The sequence below is a fragment of the Rhinoraja longicauda genome, chromosome 20 (genome assembly GCF_053455715.1).
Source record: "Rhinoraja longicauda isolate Sanriku21f chromosome 20, sRhiLon1.1, whole genome shotgun sequence".
NCBI classification, from domain to species: domain Eukaryota; kingdom Metazoa; phylum Chordata; class Chondrichthyes; order Rajiformes; family Arhynchobatidae; genus Rhinoraja; species Rhinoraja longicauda.
Window position 1 is genome coordinate 17,335,685 of NC_135972.1, and position 18,461 is coordinate 17,354,145.

General features: G+C 48.7%; 1 protein-coding gene across 13 annotated transcripts in view; it reads left to right on the plus strand.

Moving 5' to 3' along the window:
- The window catches only part of LOC144603593 (F-actin-monooxygenase MICAL3-like), a 201,670-nt gene that overhangs the window by 119,648 nt on the left and 63,561 nt on the right, over nucleotides 1–18,461 (plus strand). For all 13 annotated transcript variants that reach the window (XM_078417027.1, XM_078417030.1, XM_078417036.1 and 10 more), the window contains 4 exons: nucleotides 1,387–1,469; nucleotides 6,218–6,302; nucleotides 15,071–15,239; nucleotides 17,008–17,252. In XM_078417027.1, coding sequence (XP_078273153.1) covers nucleotides 1,387–1,469; nucleotides 6,218–6,302; nucleotides 15,071–15,239; nucleotides 17,008–17,252 — 582 coding nt within the window. The remainder of the gene's footprint in view (nucleotides 1–1,386; nucleotides 1,470–6,217; nucleotides 6,303–15,070; nucleotides 15,240–17,007; nucleotides 17,253–18,461) is intronic.

Consider the following 18,461-nt stretch of genomic DNA (forward strand, 5'->3'; position numbering starts at 1 on the left):
GAGAAAACCCACGCAGGTCACGGGGAGAACGTACAAACTCAAACTCTGTACAGACAGCACCCGTAGTCAGGATCAAACCTGAGTCTCCGGCGCTGCATTCGCTGTAAGGCAGCAACTCTACCGCTGCACCACCGTGACCGCCCCGTTTTCTCCGGGAGCTCCGGTTTCCTCCTACACGCCAAAGACATACAGGTTTGTTGGTTAATTGGCTTGGTAAATTTGTATATTGTCCCTGGTGTGTGGGGTGATCGCTGGTCGGAGTGGACTCAGAGGGCCGAAGGGCCTCTGTCCGCGCTGTATCTCTAAACTAAACTAAATTAAACTGTTACTCAGTTGCCCTGTAATGATCGTTAACCATGCACTCCTTGACAGTTACTGCTTGGTTTCTCTGATGACTATTACCCAGTTACTCTGCCTGGATTATTACCCAATTACTCTGCGGTGATTATTACCTGGTCACTCTGATGATATTATCTGCCGTGAATATTACCCTAGTTACTTTGTGGTGATGAATACCCTGGTTATCCCGGTACTGTACAGTGAGTGTAGCCTTGTTTCTTTGCACTGAAGTTCTCAGATATTTTATCAAAATAGTGTGGAGATGCTGGAAATTAAAAAAGCAAGAGATACTAAATTATTCAGAGGCTCAGACAGCCTCTGTGGAGAGAGAAAGACTTGATACTTCTGGTCATAATATCTGTGTGGTATGATTAGACAATAGACAATAGGTGCAGGAGTAGGCCATTCGGCCCTTCCAGCCAGCAATGTGATCATGGCTGATCATTCTCAATCACTACCCCGTTCCTGCCTTCTCCCCATACCCCCTGACTCTGCTATCCTTAAGAGCTCTATCTAGCTCTCTCTTGAATGCATTCAGAGAACTGGCCTCCACTGCCTTCTGAGGCAGAGAATTCCACAGATTTACAACTCTCTGACTGAAAAAGCTTTTCCTCATCTCCGTTCTAAATGGCCTACCCCTTATTCTTAAACTGTGGCCTCTGGTTCTGGACTCCCCCAACATTGGGAACATGTTTCCTGCCTCTAACGTGTCCAACCCCTTAATAATCTTATCTGTTTCGATAAGATCCCCTCTCATCCTTCTAAATTCCAGTGTATACAAGCCTAGTCGCTCCAGTCTTTCAACGTATGACTGCACAATGTAATGATACTGATCAGCCATTGGTGGTACAATGTCTGATACCAGTTCACAGATGGTTAGTGCGTCCGACTGGGGTTTGTAATGTCCGGTTACTGCACATTGCCAGCGGCAGAGAACTGTGTGACACATGTTGCTTGGTCACCATATTGCCCGCTTTATGTGTGGTGATGCGGGTTTTGTCGGCCTGTGGCTGTAATATTGCTAAACCAAACTCTGATGTTTTCCAGGAAAATTCTATTGTAAGCCTCATTTCCGGCAGGCAGGGCGAGAGGCCAGAAAGAGACCAGCAACACCTCCAGCAATATCTCAGGTACGGTTGCATGCTTGGCAAAGCTTGGTACATGGGACGGGTTTTGTCACTGTTCCTTTGTTTAAGAAAGGAAGTAGGGATAATTCTGGAAACTATAGGCCAGTGAGTCCTCCGTCAGTGGTAGGGAACTATTGGAGAGCATTCTTCAGGGTAAGATTTAGTCAAATTTGGAGGAAGATGGGATCATTGAGGACAGTCAACAAGGCTTTAGGTGGGGGAAGGCCATGGCATACTGACTTGAATAAGTTTTTTCAGGATGTCTTTCAGTTTAGTTTATTGTCATGTGTACCGAGGGACAGTGAAAAGCTTCTGGTGCGTGCTAACCAGTCAGCAGAAAAACAATACATGGTTACAATCGATCCATTTACAGTGTATAGATCCATGATAAGGGAATAACGTTCAGCGCAAGGTAAAGCCAGCAAGGATAGTCCGAAGGTCATCAAAGTGGTGGTTCAGCATTGCTCTCTGTTTGGGATAGGATGATTCAGTTGCCTGATAACAGATTGGAAGAAACTGTCCTCGAACCTGGTGGTGTGCATTTTAACACTTTTATACCTTTTGCCTGATGGGAGAGGGGAGAAGAGGGAGTGGCCAGAGTGAGACTCGTCCTTGATTATGCTGCTGGACTTGCCTAGGCAGAGTGAGGTATAAATAGTCAATAGAAGGGAGGTTGGTTTTTGTGATGGTCTGGGCTTCGTCTCAATTTCTTGCGGTCTTGAATGGAGCTGTTCCCAAACCAAGTGGTGTTGCATCCTGATAAAATGCTCTCTTTGCTGCATCTGTAGAAGTTGACGAGAGCTGTAGGGGACATGCCAAACTTCCTAAGCCTTCGAAGGAAGTTGGTGTGCTTTCTTGTTCATTTCTTGGTTCAATATGGGTGGTGAAGCTTCTGGTGATATTGACTCCCAGGAATTTGAAGTTTTCACCCATCTCTACATCGACCCCGTCACCTGGGGTATGTTTACCGCATCGCTTTCTGAAGTCGATCACCATCTCTTTTGTCTTGCTGACATTGAGAGAAAGGACGTCGTCTCGACACCAGGACACGAGGTTCTCAATCTCCTCTCTGTACTCCGTCTCATCATTATTTGATATCCGGCCCACAATGGTGGTGTCGTCTGCGAATTTGAAAATTGAATTAGATTTGTACATGGCTGCACAGTCGTGGGTGTACGGGGAGTAAAGAAGGGGGCTGAGAACCCATCCTTGCGGAGCCCCCATATTGAGGATTATCGTGGAGGATGATTTGTCCCCTATCCTCACTGATTGGGGTCTGTTGGTCAGGAAGTCGAGGATCCAGTCGCAGTGATGAGTTTTGATACCAGGTTTGGTGATAAGCTTGGATGGTATAATGGTATTAAAGGCAGAGCAGTAGTCTATGAATAAGAGAAGTGTCTGAAGTAGGTGCCTCTCTTATCCAGGTGTTCTAGGGATAGGGCGATGGCATTGTCCCAAGACCTGTTGTGGCCGTAGGCGAATTGCAGTGGATCAAGACCGCTGGGTAGACTGGATTTAATGTCTCTCAAAACATTTCATAATGGTGGATGTCAAGGCCACTGGACAGTAGTCATTTTGGCATGAGTGGTGATGGTGATTGATGAGTGTAGGGCAGTGGATGTTATCTACGTCGACTTTGGTAATGCATTTGATAAAGTCCCTCTTGGTGGGCTGATCCAGAAGTTTAAGATGCAGAGGATCCACAGTGATTTGGTGGTTTGTAATCGAAACTGGCTTACCTATAAAAGGGGTTGGATTATTAAGGGGTTGGACACGTTAGAGGCAGGAAACATGTTCCCAATGTTGGGGGAGTCCAGAACAAGGGGCCACAGTTTAAGAATAAGGGGTAGGCCATTTAGAACTGAGATGAGGAAAAACTTTTTCAGTCAGAGAGTTGTGAATCTGTGGAATTCTCTGCCTCAGAAGGCAGTGGAGGCCAATTCTCTGAATGCATTCAAGAGAGAGCTAGATAGAGCTCTTAAGGATAGCGGAGTCATGGGGTATGGGGAGAAGGCAGGAACAGGGTACTGATTGAGAATGATCAGCCATGATCACATTGAATGGCGGTGCTGGCTCGAAGGGCCGAATGGCCTCCTCCTGCACCTATTGTCTATTGTCTATAAAAGACAGAAAAGCTTTCAGGCTTTTGTATCATCTGCTCAATGGGAAAGGGCAGAAGGGAAACTGACCAGCATGATAACAGTTCTTGATTATGTTGGCTGCTTTCCTGAAGCAGTATGAAACAATGTTTTCTCTGCTGCATTTAAGGAAGCTAGTACGGGTCATTGGAGATATGCCAAACGTTATATAAAGGCGTTGGTGTACTTTCCCAGCCACAGCTTCAATGTGGTCCAATACAGATTGTTGGTGATATTTACCCCAAGGAACTGGAAGCTCTCATCCATTTCCACTTTGGCATCTTTAATGCTGACTGGGGTATGTACTCATTTTCTCTAGTTATTGAAGTCAATAACTAGCTCCTTCATCTTGCTGGCGTTGAGGGAGAGCTTGTTGTCTTGCCACCATGTTACTAAGCTCTCTATCCCGCTCCTGTGTTCCGTCTCATCATTGTTCACGATCTTGCCCACTCTGGTGATATCATCTGCAAATCTGTAAATGAGAGAAGAGCAGAAATTAGCCCTCGAGTCATGAGTGTATCGGGAGTATAACAGGGACTGAGTACGCTTCCTTGCAGGGTACTGGTGTTAAAAATGATCATGGAGACAATGTTGTCATCTATCCTCGATGATTGTGGGCTATGGATCAGGAAGTCAAGGATTCAGTGGCAGAGGATGCAAGGGAGAGGTACTGACTCTTAGTTCCAGGAGTTTGCAGATGAGTTTGCATGGGATTAGAGTTGATATAGTTGATAAGTAGTAGTATGATGTAGGTATCCTTGTCATATAGATGTTCGCATGGTGAGTGTAGGACCAGGGAGATGGCATCTGCCATGGACCTTTTGCAACGTTAGGCAAACTGCAGTGGTGGATCAAGGCTGTCTGGGAGGCTGGAGTTAATGTGCGCCATGACCAGTCTCTCGAACCACGTCAAGATGGTGGATGACAGAGCCATTGGACGGTAGTCATTAGGCATGCCACCTTGCTTTTCTTTAGCACCGGGATGATAGTGGTCTCCTTGAAGCAGCTGTGTTGTCACTGTGCTCCCAATGCTGTTTATGGTCACTATGTTCCACAGTGATTGAATGCCGTGGTGGGAACAGAAAAATTGTAAACACACAGGGAACACACTGACTGCAAACAGCACTGGGAACACAGTGAGTGTTTGTGGCACTGGGATCACAGTGACAGTTGCCAGTGCTGTTTACGATCACCGTGTTGCCAGTTCCATTCCAGTCACTGTTTCCAGTGCTGCGTTCAGTCACTGTGATCCCAGTGCCACAAACACTCACTGTGTTCCCAGTGCTGTTTTCAGTCAGTGTGTTCCCTGTGTGTTTACAATTTTTCTGTTCCCACCGCTGCATTCAATCGCTGTGTTCCCAATGCTGTATAAGGGCGCCGTATTCTCAATGCCATTTATGGTCACTGTTTCCAGTATGTTGTGTTCCCAGTGCCTTTTTGATCACTGTTTCCAACGCCATATTTAGTCACCATGGTCCCACTGCTGTTTACAATCACTGTTCCCAGTGGTGTTTACAGCCATTGGGTTCCCAGTGGTGATTACAGTCGCTGTGTTCCCAGTGGTGATTACACACTGTAATCCCAGTGGTTATTACACACTGTGATCCCAGTGGTGATTACACACTGTGATCCCAGTGGTGATTACACACTGTGTTCCCAGGACCAGATAAGGTCACTGTGCTTTTAATGCCACATCGTTTACTGTGTTGCAGGTGTCACGTATAGTCACTGTGGTTCTATTGCTGTTTACAGTCACTGTGTTCCCAAACACAGAGACTGTACACGGCACTGAAAACACAGTGACCTCATGTGACCTCATGAGGTCACTGTGTTTTCAATGCCGTGTACAGTCTCTGTATTCCCTGTATGTTTATAATCTCTCTGCTCCCACTGCCGCGTACAATCACTGTGTTCCCTGTGGTGTTTTTGGTCACTGCGTTCTCAGTGCTGTTTACGGTCACTAAGTTCCCAGTGTTATCTATGGTGACTGTGTTCCCAGTGTTATTTGAGGTCACTGTGTTCCCAATGTTGTCTATGGTCACTGTGTTCCCAGTGTTATCTATGGTGACTGTGTTCCCAGTGTTGTCTATGGTCACTGTGTTCCCAGTGTTATCTATGGTCACTGTGTTCCCAGTGTTGTCTATGGTCATTGTGTTCCCAATGTTATTTGTGGTCACTCTGTTCCCAATGTTATTTATGGTCATTGTGTTCCCAATGTTATTTATGGTCATTGTGTTCCCAATGTTATTTATGGTCACTGTGTTCCCAATGTTATTTATGGTCATTGTGTTTCCTCTGCCATTTTGGTCCCTGTGTTTCCTCGGGCTGTTTTCTGTCACTGTGTTCCCAGTGCTGTGCACGGTTACTGTGTTCCCAGTTGCCACGTATGGTCACTGTATTCCCAGTACCGTGTACAGTTTCTGTGTTCCAAGTGCTCTGTGTTCCCAGTGCTGGTTTTGGTCGCTGTGTTCCCAGTGTCACACACGATCACTGTGTTCCCTGAGTGCTTATGGTCACTCTGCGCCCAGTGCCACATGCACTTGGTGATGACCATGGAGCATGTACTCTGATACTGTAACCACCTCTGTTCTGTTTGTTCTCTCCCTCCTGCAGGAGAAGGTGTTTGCTCCTCCGTTGCCGACCATGACCCCGGATGGACAACCTCTCCCCAAGGAGCCGTACATTGGGGGAGCCACAGGTAGTTGTTGCCCCCTTCTTGACGGCGAGTGGCTGCCCGTCCCTCTGAGGGGTGGGTTTGCTCGCCTGTACGACGGAATGAACCGATGGATATCCGGCAGAGCTGATGCAGAAGGCTAGGAAAGGAAGTTATCTCGCCGCCCCGTCCACCTCCACACACTTGCACCCCTCGACAGTTCAAAGTGACAGCACTGGGTTGAGAAGAGGTGATCTGCCATTTCCTTAACTCAACAGCCTGGAGAATCTCCACCCGCCCCTCCTAGCCTCACCACCGCCTGGGCTTCCTCGACTGCCCTCGTGACACAGATCACTGAGTCCTGAGTCTCCGCACCTCTTCCACTGCCCCGCCCGTTCTGATGGAAATACCTTCACCAAATCCAGTCAATGCAAAGTGCAGGCACAGAAGAGGGAATGCTAGTCTCCCGGCTGATACGTTTTTGGTGGCCAACCATTCTAAGACTACGACAGACACTACTATTCCAATAAATCTCCTGCTAACAGTTTGGGTCTGGCTGACATGTTTAAGGTGAAAGCAAAGGGTTACACGGTGTCTAAATAAGTATTGTCACTTGCAGTGTTGTAGCAGTACCACTTGGGATCCGGTAACCTGGATTCGACAGCAGATCCAGTGACAGCTCCTTCCTACACAGTGACAGCTCGGGGACGGGTTGCCAGTGGGGATTCAGTGATCCAGGGCCAAATGGTGACGTGGAAACCGCAAGGGATCCCGTGGTCCAGTGATCGATGTGGATTAAGTGGCCAGGGGACTGACTGTGTAATACGGGACTAACCATGTAACACGTGACTGACGAGAACCCTGTAACACGGACCTGACCGTGTAATACGTGACTGAGGGGTGTCCAATAACATGGAACTGATGGGGACCCTGTGACGTGGACCTGACCATGTAATAAGGGACTGACAGGGATCCTGTAACACAGGACTGACGTGTATCTTGTGTGTACGGGACTGACAGGGGTCATGTAACATGGAACAGACAAGAATCATGTAACACGGAGAATGATGAGGAACCAGTGACCGAGAATAAGATTGTGGATTCAGTCAATCAGAGACTGATATGGATAGAATACCTGGGGTAGGGAGAGGTTCCTGGTGCCAGTGAAACAGAGCATGCCCCAAATACTCAGCAGGTCAGGCGGCATCTGTGGAGACATCGAGCAATGTCTCGCACTGATTACCGTTGATCAGATCGCAGATCTGGAGATTTCTCTCCGTTGATGCTGCATGATCTGCTGGGCTTCCTCGGTCTCCATCCTGTAACACATGGGGAGCCAGTAATCGCTGTGATGATGAAGAGAACTCTGTGGGAAGCAGATGGGTGGGGATCAGGTGTATCAGGGGCTGAAGGGATCGAGTAAAACAGCGTGCAGGAAGACGAGTGTATCATAAAAGCCCTTAAACCTGTTCCTCCATTCAGTAAGAACATGTCAGTCTGATCTTGGCCCAGCCACACTTCCCATTGTCGTTAACTCCCTAATGCGTCAGAGTTTATCTGCGCCTCAAATATATACAGCAATAACGGACATTACCCCCCGTCCCCACCCACCATCATGGTCCATTATAGTGAGGGTTATCTGCACTTCATGCTTTGGATTGCAAAGGTTCATAATTAGTCTTCATCTCAGTCTAATGTAATGCAACACAAGAGACTGCAGATGGGATCTGGGGCGAACTGCAAAATGCTGGAGGAGCTCAACGGTTCACGCAGCATCTGTGTAAGGAATGGAATCAGACTTCTTCAGTCTTAGGGCATGAGGACCTCAGAGGAACGTCACATTGCACTCTACGAGCCTCCCTCCTTCAGTCTGAAGAAGGTCCTGGACTGACCCAAAACATCATCAGTCCTTTTCCCACCACAGATGCTGCCTGACCTGCTGAGTTCCTCCAGCAGTTTGCTTTTCGCTTCAGTGGAGTGGTTCCTTTAGCATCGTATCCCCTGGCTCTGGCTTTCCCTGCCAGAGGAAGCATCAACACCTCTCCTGTCACCCCGCTCCTGAAACCACAGGCAAAAATACCACAGATGTTGGAAATATGAAATCAAAACGGGGGGAAAAAAATCCGCGATACTCAGCAGACCAAGCAGCATCTGTGGAGGGAGAAACGGAATTGGCATTTCAGATTAGAAGTGAGAAATGGAATAAGTTTTAAGTTGTAGAGAAGAGAAATTGAGGAGTGGGGGGATGGGAGATTCAGACAGAACAGATACCAATATCCATGACACAGTGAAGACCCAGAGAAGCAGAAAGACATCAATGGGGGGTAGTGTGGCTGAGAGAGGGAGGGAAGGTCTGTCCGAGGAAGCTGTAAGCAGGAGGAGACAGTGGATGGAATCTGAAATACCTGAAAAGGAGAGAGACGGCTGGAAATGGGTAGAGCCAGAGTAGAATGGGAGTTCACCTGAAGTGGTTGATGTTAAGCCCTGAAGGTTATAATATGCCACGTGGGAGAGAGTTCAGTGTGGGAGTGGACTAGTGAATTAACGTGTCTGGCAACTGTCTGGGAGCTCAACATCCTCCTCATGACTAAAGAGCCAGCACCCAATCTGGCCGTGAACACTGAATGTAGTACATAGATTGCAGAAGATCGAAGTGTATCGTTGCTTCACCTGGAAGGATGTCATAGGTCTGTGGGTGGTGGGAAGTGAGGAGGTGAAAGGACAAGCATTATTTCGCTGCAGTTGCAAGGGAAAGTGTGGGAAGGGGGAGTGGGGACGGTTTTGGGGAGAAGGAAATTGTGAAGGAAACAGTAACCTACAGAAATGTGACAGGGAAGAGGAAGATGTGTCTGGTGGTCACATGATAACTGGTGCAATGGAAGGAGAGGATAAAGGGAACGCCCCACGTGTTCTGCGTGGGTGGAGAGGGATTTGGGAGCAGCAGTGCAGGAAATGCAGCAGTGCAGGAAATGCAGCAGGGCAGGAAATGCAGCAGTGCAGGAAATGCAGCAGGGAAGTTGGTCAGCCTTGGTGCAGAGGGAGCCATTGGTGAGGGGAAAAGAGACCTCTCAGAAGCAGTGGTGTGGAAAGGGACGTCAGAGGAGATGAGGCAGAGACAGAGAGATCAGGAGACTGGGATGCAACTTAAGACCTTCATTGCTAACTTCTAGTCCTGATGAAAGGTTGTTAACCTGAAACATTAACGCCTCCTTGCTCCACAGATGTTGCCTGTGATGCCGAGTATTGTGCCAGTATTTTCTTTTTCTGGGATCTTCTGTCTCAGTAAGATCACCTCTTGTTCTTCGAAACTCCAAAGCATGAGGGAATAACCTGCTTAATCTTTATTTATAACATACATATGGGATCAATAAAGTGCGCCGTGTGTTGTCTCCAAGGCAAACATTTCCTTTCATAAGTAAGGAGACAAAGACAGGTGTCCAGTAACAAGGAAGGTGTTTTGGGATCCGGTAATACATATTTGGGGATTTGAGGACAGGACCAGGAAGAATGGTGGGACTTGATCGTGGGAGAATGATGGGACACAGCGAAAAGGGAACAAGGACAACAGGTGAGGATCGGAAGTGTGGAATAATGGTCATTGTTATCACAGAGGCTGCAGAGACCAGGAGGACGATGTGTTCCCTGTGAGAATGAGGATCTAACCATGAGGTGAAAGGAATGGACACAGTCACAGAGGGGTTGATACTCATCCATAAAACATGTGATGGTGTCTCTTCAGCTGCAAGAAGAAGAATAAGAATCCACTGAGTAGTGGAACAAAGGGAATATTTAATGGCCAGGATCCAGGAATGTTTAATGGTCAGGATCCAGTTATGCTGGGGATCCATTAAAACGGATTGATGGGGCTCCATGAAGAAGAGGAGCAAAGTGCATCAAACAGTGAGAGCAGCATGACTCCAGTGACATGAGGAATAATGGGAATGCACAGAAAATGGGACCAAAGAGCTGTAGAGTGAGGAGAGAACTGGTAGCAGGGGATAGAGAGAGAATGAGCTGGATCAGGTAGAGGGAGAATGAACGTAGAATGGGGTATGGGAGAACAAACTTGGAGGGGGGAGAGGAAGAGTGATTGGGCAGCAGCAGTAGCGAGAGTGGGAAATTGGGTTCAGAGGGAGCGGGGCATGAGGAGGGAGTGAGCAATCGAGAAATATGAAAGGGGTAACAAATGTAACAGGAGGAGGCTGGGAACAGAGAGTCAAGAAAGTAGGAGGAGGGGAACAGGGGACAATGGGAAGGAACGGAGCGAGAGAGCGAATGGGGAACTGGGAGCATGAGAGTGAATGAGCTGGAAATTGGTGTGAGAGGGAGTGGGAGCAGGAAAGCAAACGAGAAACAGGGACCGACCGGAGAGTGGGCAGTGAAGGCCAAGTCGTGAAATATATTCTAGTAGTATATTTTATAATGTCAGTAAGATCAATGGATGTGGGGAGAAGGGATGAAGGCAAGAACAGGGCTACAAGTGGATGATCAGCCGCGAATATTGTAGTCAGAGTCGTACAGTACAGAAACAGGCTCTTTGGCCCAACTTGTCCATGCCGACCAGGTTTTTAATTGTGCTAAGTCCCATTTAACTGCCTTTGGCCCATAGCCCACCCAACATTCCCATGCATGTAGTTGTCCAAATGTCTTTTAAATGTCACCGTTATAACTGCCTCAACAGCTTCCTCTGACAGCTCATTCCACCTTCTAATCAAAGAAATTTAGCTTCTGGTCTCTTTCCCCCCCCCCCCTCATCTTAATCCAATGATGTTTAGTTCTGGTTCATTTTCCCCAGAGATGCTGCCTGACCCACTGAGTTACTCCAGCATTTTCTTGTCCATCTTTGGTGTGAACCAGCACCTGCAGTTCTTTATTGTTACCTTTAGTTCTAGACTTTCTCTACCCTGGGAAAAAGACTATGATCATTCATCCTATCTATGCCCTTCCTGATTATATAAATCTCTACAAGGTCACTCCACAGCCTCCTACACTCCTTTGAAAAAAGTCAAGCCTGCCCAGTCCCATCTTGTAACTCAAGCCCTCCAGTCCTGTTAACATCCTGCAAAATCTGTTTTGCGTCCTTTCCAGCTTAAAGATATCCTTCTTAGATAAGGGCGACCAGAACTACACACAATGCCCCAAATGTGGTCTCACCAACACCTTAAAGAGCAGGTTTGAAGAGCTGATGGACTACTGCCACTGCTTCAGGGAGTGTGAGAGTGAGCAGGAAGCTGTGGGGTGAGAGAAAACAGGGAACAATAATAATAATATATTCCTTAATTCGTCCCACACCGGGGAAATTTACAGTGCTACAGCAGCAAGGTGGATAGCAAGACATTATAAATAAAAGTAAAGACAAGGATAAATTGTCATCAACGGGCAGGAGATCAAACAGCGAACATGGAAAGAAAAGTCAAGTCAAGTCAAGTCAATTTTATTTGTATAGCACATTTAAAAACAACCCACATTGATCAAAATAAGCAGGGAACATGGGGGAGGAGGGGAGAGAGGAGGACAGTGAGGAGTGGGAGAGAGGGATAATGATCGGGGGAGGGGAGGTGAACAGGGGAGAGAGCAGGGGAAAAGGAATGAAACTAGAGAGCGAAGAGAAGGGTGTGGGAGAGGGAACAAGGAAAGTAGGATGGGACAGCAAGAGGGGACTGAACAGTAAAGAATGGGAGGGGTAGAATGAGGAAGAAGCATAAAGAGAGGGAGCAGGAAAAGCAAGCAGGGAGGAAGAGGAGAAGAAATTGAGAGGAGGCGGGAGAGCAGGAATCGGCATGCGACAGAGGGAGCAGGGAATGGGGGGGAGTGAAAGACGGAGAGAGAGCAGAAGAGATCGGGAGCAAGGACAGGGAGCGAACCGGGGGATGGAGCAGCGGAGGAACAGAGACCAGGGAACGCGGAGGGGGAGCGGAGAACAAGGAGAGGGAGCTGCAGACGGAGCGAACGGGACGGAGGGAGCACGAGATGCAGGATGCAGGCAGGGGGAGGGGGGAACGGGGCGGAGCGAGCTGGGGATGGAGGGGGAGAATGAGACGGAGCGAGCAGGGGGAGGGGACGGGACGGAGGGAACACGAGGTGCAGGATGCAGGCAGGGGACGGGGGGAGGGGGGAACGGGACGGAGCGAGCTGGGGATGGAGGGGGAGAATGAGACGGAGCGAGCAGGGGGAGGGGACGGGACGGAGGGAACACGAGGTGCAGGATGCAGGCAGGGGGAGGGGGGAACGAGACGGAGCGAGCTGGGGATGGAGGGGGAGGATGAGACAGAGCGAGCGGGGGAGGGGACGGGACGGAGGGAACACGAGGTGCAGGCGGGGACGAGGGGGGGGAACGGGGCGGAACGAGCTGGGGACGGGGAGGGAGAAAGACGGAGAGAGCAGGGGGAGGGAACGGGACAGAGGGTGCAGTGGAGAACGGATAGGGAACGGGTAGGGAGCGAGCAGGGGAGGGAGCAGAAGACAGAGGGGGCAGGAGGCGAGGACAGACGGAGCAGGAATCAGAAATATAAAACAGGTGAGCAAGTAGGAAATGGAGAGGAGGTACTGAGCAATGAGCGGGAGTGCGAGACGGAGGAGGCCGAGCAGGGACGGAGCGAGCCAGAAAGATTTCAGAGCACGGCCAAGATGGGAGTGAGCCATGGCAAAGTGAATGTCCATTGGTAGATTGCTTATCCTTTGGCACGGTTTTTGTCCTCGAGCAGTGGATTTCTTTATCTCCGGCATTTTCTTCCTCTGTCGTTTTTACTGGCGTTTTTAGCAGGAGAGTTTTCTGTGCAATGACATTACATTGATCTTACTTGTGAGCTTCTACAGTGCATGAACTCAAGGTGGTCTCTGCGCTCAAAGAAACAGTTATAATTCAGCCTTGCCTGACTAGTGAGTGGGGACAGTGCAGAGTCAGGGGGTATGGGGAGAGGGCAGGAACGGGGTACTGATTGTGAATGATCAGCCATGATCACATTGAATGGTGGTGCTGGCTCGAAGGGCCGAATGGCCTCCTCCTGCACCTATTGTCTATTGAAATACTGAGAAAGGCGATCGATGGAAGCATGCTTCCGGTGCGGGAAACTTCTGGATAATACCAGAGTGAAACAGAGAAGAGATAAAATGGAGACTTTCATTGATATCACGTGGCAGGCAGCTCAGAACATCCCAGTGCTATTTACACACAGTAAAGTCTAGTCCATTTCTCTCAGGGTCGCAGACTACTTGATTTCACTCCATTTCTGAGGAGTGGAGGATGCCAATGCGTGGATTAATTTTAACGTTGGTATCTCGTTGCACAGTTAGTTAGCATGTGGTCTTGACAGAGAGTTCTGGGTCCTGTGGCAAGACGACAGGAATTTAAGCTATAGAACAGAAGTGCTGGAGCAAGTCAGCGGGTCAGGCAGCATCTCTGGAGGACGTGGGCAGCAGGCTGTGCTGTGCAGCCAGAACACTTGGACACAGAGGCACACTCGAAGCGCAGATAGATGCACTCCGACTGCACAAACCCACAGAGAGCACAGAAGCAATCTTACTCACTACCCATTTCCAAAGTAATGTAACAGCCTTGCATGTTCACTCTAATTCTCTGAAAATTAAAACCGCCAGTGGGAAGATGCAGTAGATCAAGCAGCATCTGTGGAGAGAGACGGAAGAGTTATCGTTCCATCAGCTGTAGATATTTTTATTTTCACGCTTCCACTAATAACCTTTTGTTAATCGCTTGATATCTATTTCAGAAGCTTTGATTGTGGGAGGCTTTATCAAGGATACGGGGCAGAATTTAGTTGCTCTTTAAAATTGTGCCCTGAAAACTATCTGCAGATGTTCTCATCTCTGACTTAATAGCACAGGCCCCGTCCTACACTGAAATGTCAATCTGAATTGTGGGATCTTCGTCAACTGGGCTAATGGGCTGAGGAATGACCGATGGAGTTTAATTCAGATAAATATGAGGTGTTGTGTTTTGGAAAGACAAAGCAGGGCAAGACTTGCACAGTAAATGGTGGGGCCGTGGGGAGTGTTGTAGAACATGGAGACTAAGGAGTGCAGGTACATAGTCCCATGAAAGTGGTGAAACAGGCGGGCAGCCCTGACCCGAAGTATGTTAAGCACAGTTTGCAGAGTGTCTCCATTCTGTTTAACTGTTGGTAGCTGCTTCAGGTACTGTGAGGAAACCGAGACAACCGTCCTGAACACCCCCGCCGTTTACAATGGCAACGACAGAGTTGGTAGTCAACCTCACAGCCCCAGGATCCAAACACATTCCGTTGCACTTACCCCTACGGTGACCAGCGGGACAACACGGGTCAGGGTGAGTGAGGGGCAAGGAGTGGGCGGTGGGGCTGAGACAGATGCAAGGCCCTGCATGGGGCAGAGGTGGCCAGCAGGAGTGTGGAACCAAAATCCCCACGACACCGGTGTTTTCAGTGGCCAAGGTGGCTAAATGGATGTCTACTCCTGTGATGTCAGTCCAGAGTGTTTAATCATCATATGCACTAGGGCCAGAACAATGAAATTCATTTACTTGCTGCAGCGTTACAGGTACACGATAAATACACAGTAAATTATCAGGCAAACCGGAGCGTGATCGTGCAAAACCAGAGTATGTGGTGTTGATTCCCTGGTCAGTGTTCTGTGTTCCCTTGGGCTGGGCCGCTACGGTATTATGGCATCCCGTGTTCCCTTCCCTGCCTCGGATCGGTCTTGAGCCGCCTCTGTTAGTTCCTCTGTTGTCCCGTTGGCTCTTGCGTCATTAGACTGCACTCCCCGCTTCTCCATTTCACCCACCCTCACTGCCAATCTTCTTTCCCCTCCCGTGACAGAGCCCTGGCAGGCAAAGCGACTGCGCGGCACTCCGGAGAGGATCGAGCTGGAGAACATCCGGGTGTCGCTGGAGCAGGAGGAAGATCTGCAGGAGGTGCCGGAGGAGACACTAGCTGAGCACAATCTGAGCAGCGCTTTGCACCAGACCAGCCAGGAGCCCGGCAGCAGGTCAGTGGCGGACAGGACGGCAATCCTGGCAACCCCTGAGAGACCCCCTCAGTGTCGCATCCTTGCATGGACTAAAGAAATCTCCCACCTTTCATCTAATCCAGTCCCCCAATGTCTGGCTCTACCTCGTCAGCCTCGTGTTTGTCTACCTCCGCCTCGCAGTGTGTTGTACGTGTCTAATCACGTTTGCTTTCTGGATGGTTGTGTCTAGTTTCTTTCTTGTGGTGTCTGGTATGCAACAGGACATGCTGGCAATGCTCAACGGGCCGGCCAGCTCTGTGGGAAGAGAAACATGGTCAATGTTCCAAATCTTGAAAAGTCCACACCTGAAATACAATCTCTTTCACTCTCCATAGACACTGCCCTGACCTGCTGAGTGGGTCTGTTGATGTCTCCTCTTGTCTGGGTGTCCTCGTGCTGTTTGGTCATGTCAGTCTTAGAGCCATACAGCACCAAAACGGGCCCTTCTTTTCTGCCCAACTAATCCCTGCCTAAGATGCCCATCTAAGCTAGTCTCACTTGCCTATGTTTGCCCCCTAACCATCTAAATCTTTCATAGAGTCATAAAGTCGTACATAATGGAAACAGGCCCGCACCAACCAACATGTCGCATCTACACTAGTCCCACCTGCTGCATTTGGCCCATATCCCATTAAACCTATCCTATCCATGTACCTGTGTAAATGTTTCTTAAACATTGTGATAGTAACTGCCTCAACTATCGGCTCCGGCAGCTCGTTCCATATACGCACTTCCCTTTGTATAAAAAAAGTTACCCCTCCGGTTCCTAATAAATCTTTCCTCCCTCACCTTAAACCTATGTCCTCTGGTTCTCGATTCTCCTACTCTGGCCAAGAGACTCTGTGCGTTTACCCGATCTATACCTCTCGTGGTGTTTTTTCTACCCATTTACCTGTCCAAATGGCTTTTACACTTAGTAATTGTGTCCTCCACATCAACCACGTCCCCTGGCAACTTGATCCACGTATCTATCACCTCGTATGTGAAAGCCTTGCCCCTCAGGTGTCCTTTAAATCTTTCACTTCTCACCTTCAATCTATGCCGTCTAGTTTTAAACTTCCCCATGGATGCTCCTCGTGATCTTATAAACCTGTATGAAATTTATTTGGCAGAAAGATCAGGCGGGAGATGAGGATAAGATTTCTCATCCAGTTGTGGAGGTTAGGAACTCCACAACTGAAAGGATGAGACAGAACGGAACCCTCATCACCTTTATAAACAGAGGGAAGTCGATCGGGCTATGGGGGAATTAAAAAAAAAAAAGAGATGAATGCAGGGCGGTGCAAACTCGATGACTCGAAGGATTTGTTTCTGTGCAGTATCTCTCTATGACTAAAAAAGGCAGAAAATACTGGAAACACACAGCAGGTCAGGCAGCATCCGTGGAGAAGGACAGAGAGTAAATATTTCAAGCCAAATTCCTTTGCCAGAATCTTTTGGATGTGAGTGTGGAGAGCTGCACTCTACAAGGGCAGGTGCCCGGTGCTGAGAGGTGGGATCCGGGTGAGGAACTCTTTATTGATCACCTTGCAAAGGGTGGGCTTCATTTTGTGCTGTGTATTTTCTACACGACTGTGATTTCGCCTGCTGGTCTGGTCCTGTCAACTTCCTATCTCACTCTGTCTCGTCCTGTGTATCCTGCTTAATTTCCGTGCAGTCTCTGCCTCTGTATGTCCGCTAATCTATCCACCCCACCCGCACTGTTGGACCCAGGGCACTGCTTACCAAGTGACATCTCTGCATTCAGTTGTAGCAGCTCCGAGTACGAAATGGAGGAGGACGAGGACGAGGAGGAGGAGGAGGAGGAGGAGGAGGAGGAGGAAGATGAGGAGGACAAGGAGGGTAAGAGGGATGAGGAAGATATGTTGTCTCCCTCAGTGGACGGAGTATCGTGGAGAAAAGCTGCCGAGGCCCATCGGTTGCTGAAGGAAAATTCAGAGGAAGACAGCGAGGCAGAGAGCGAGGATGAGGAACATTCAGAATCGAGTTACGGTGAGTGACACTGTCTGACTCGTGCTTCGTTCTGAGGTGGTTATCGTTAGCCGAGGGAACCTTTTGAAATGATTGTCTGGTCACTGCAGGGCGCTGCTCCCAGTCAGAGTTAAAGGCCAGTTGTCATCGGTCCTTTGGAGTCTACAAAGCCCGCATGACTCCTGAGCAAGTGGGGAGGCGAGTTGAGTTTGGCGTCATGGAAGGGTGTCTAACGTGGAGCTGATCTCCAGAGGGCTCGCTGGAGACAGGAAGCAGTGCATGGGGATGGATCTATTGGGAGGTCGACTGTACGGGAAGGACCGAGTTCATTGGGAGAGTTAAAATATTGTAGTTGCGGAGTTCGGGACATGAGTTAATGTACTGGAGGCGTTGAGCTCCAAGGGAGAGTTAATACACCAGGGATACGTCGGAGTTGGGGATGTTAATACACCGGATATATGGGGGGCAGTGGGAATGAATAAACTAGGGATTTATAGGGTTTGAGGAGGTCAATACACTGGAAACCAGTTATAACTAGTTATATACGTGCAGCAGGAGTTAACAAACTGGAGATAATAGACAATAGACAATAGGTGCAGGAGGAGGCCATTCGGCCCTTCGAGCCAGCACCGCCATTCAATGTGATCATGGCTGATCATTCTCAATCAGTACCCCGTTCCTGCCTTTTCCCCATACCCCCTGACTCCGCTATCCTTAAGAGCTCTATCCAGCTCTCTCTTGAATGCATTCAGAGAATTGGCCTCCACTGCCTTCTGTTTAATAGAGGCAGGGAGGTTATTCCACCAGGAGGATAAGCTTAATTGATGTATCAGAGTGAGTTGGGTTCAATGGGAGTTAATGTAATGGATCATTTGACCCCTCGCGCCTGTTCTGCCGTTCACTAAGATCGTGGCTGAACCTTTACCCGAGTGCCACTTTCCTGCACCAACCTCGTTTACCTCGATTGTCTGAACATCTAAATGTCTGTTTGAGCCCGCGCAGTTACTGAGCCTCTTGGGAAGAAAATTCCAAGCATTCCCATGTCCCTGGGTGAAGCATCGGTGTGCGATTCCCATGTGCTCAGTTCAGTTTATTGTCACGTGTACCGAGGTACTGTGAGTGAAAAGCTTTTTGTGACGTGCTAACCAGTCTGCAGAAAGACGATACATAATTACAATCGATCCATTTACAGTGTGGATGATAAGGGAATAACGTTTAGTGCAAGGTAAA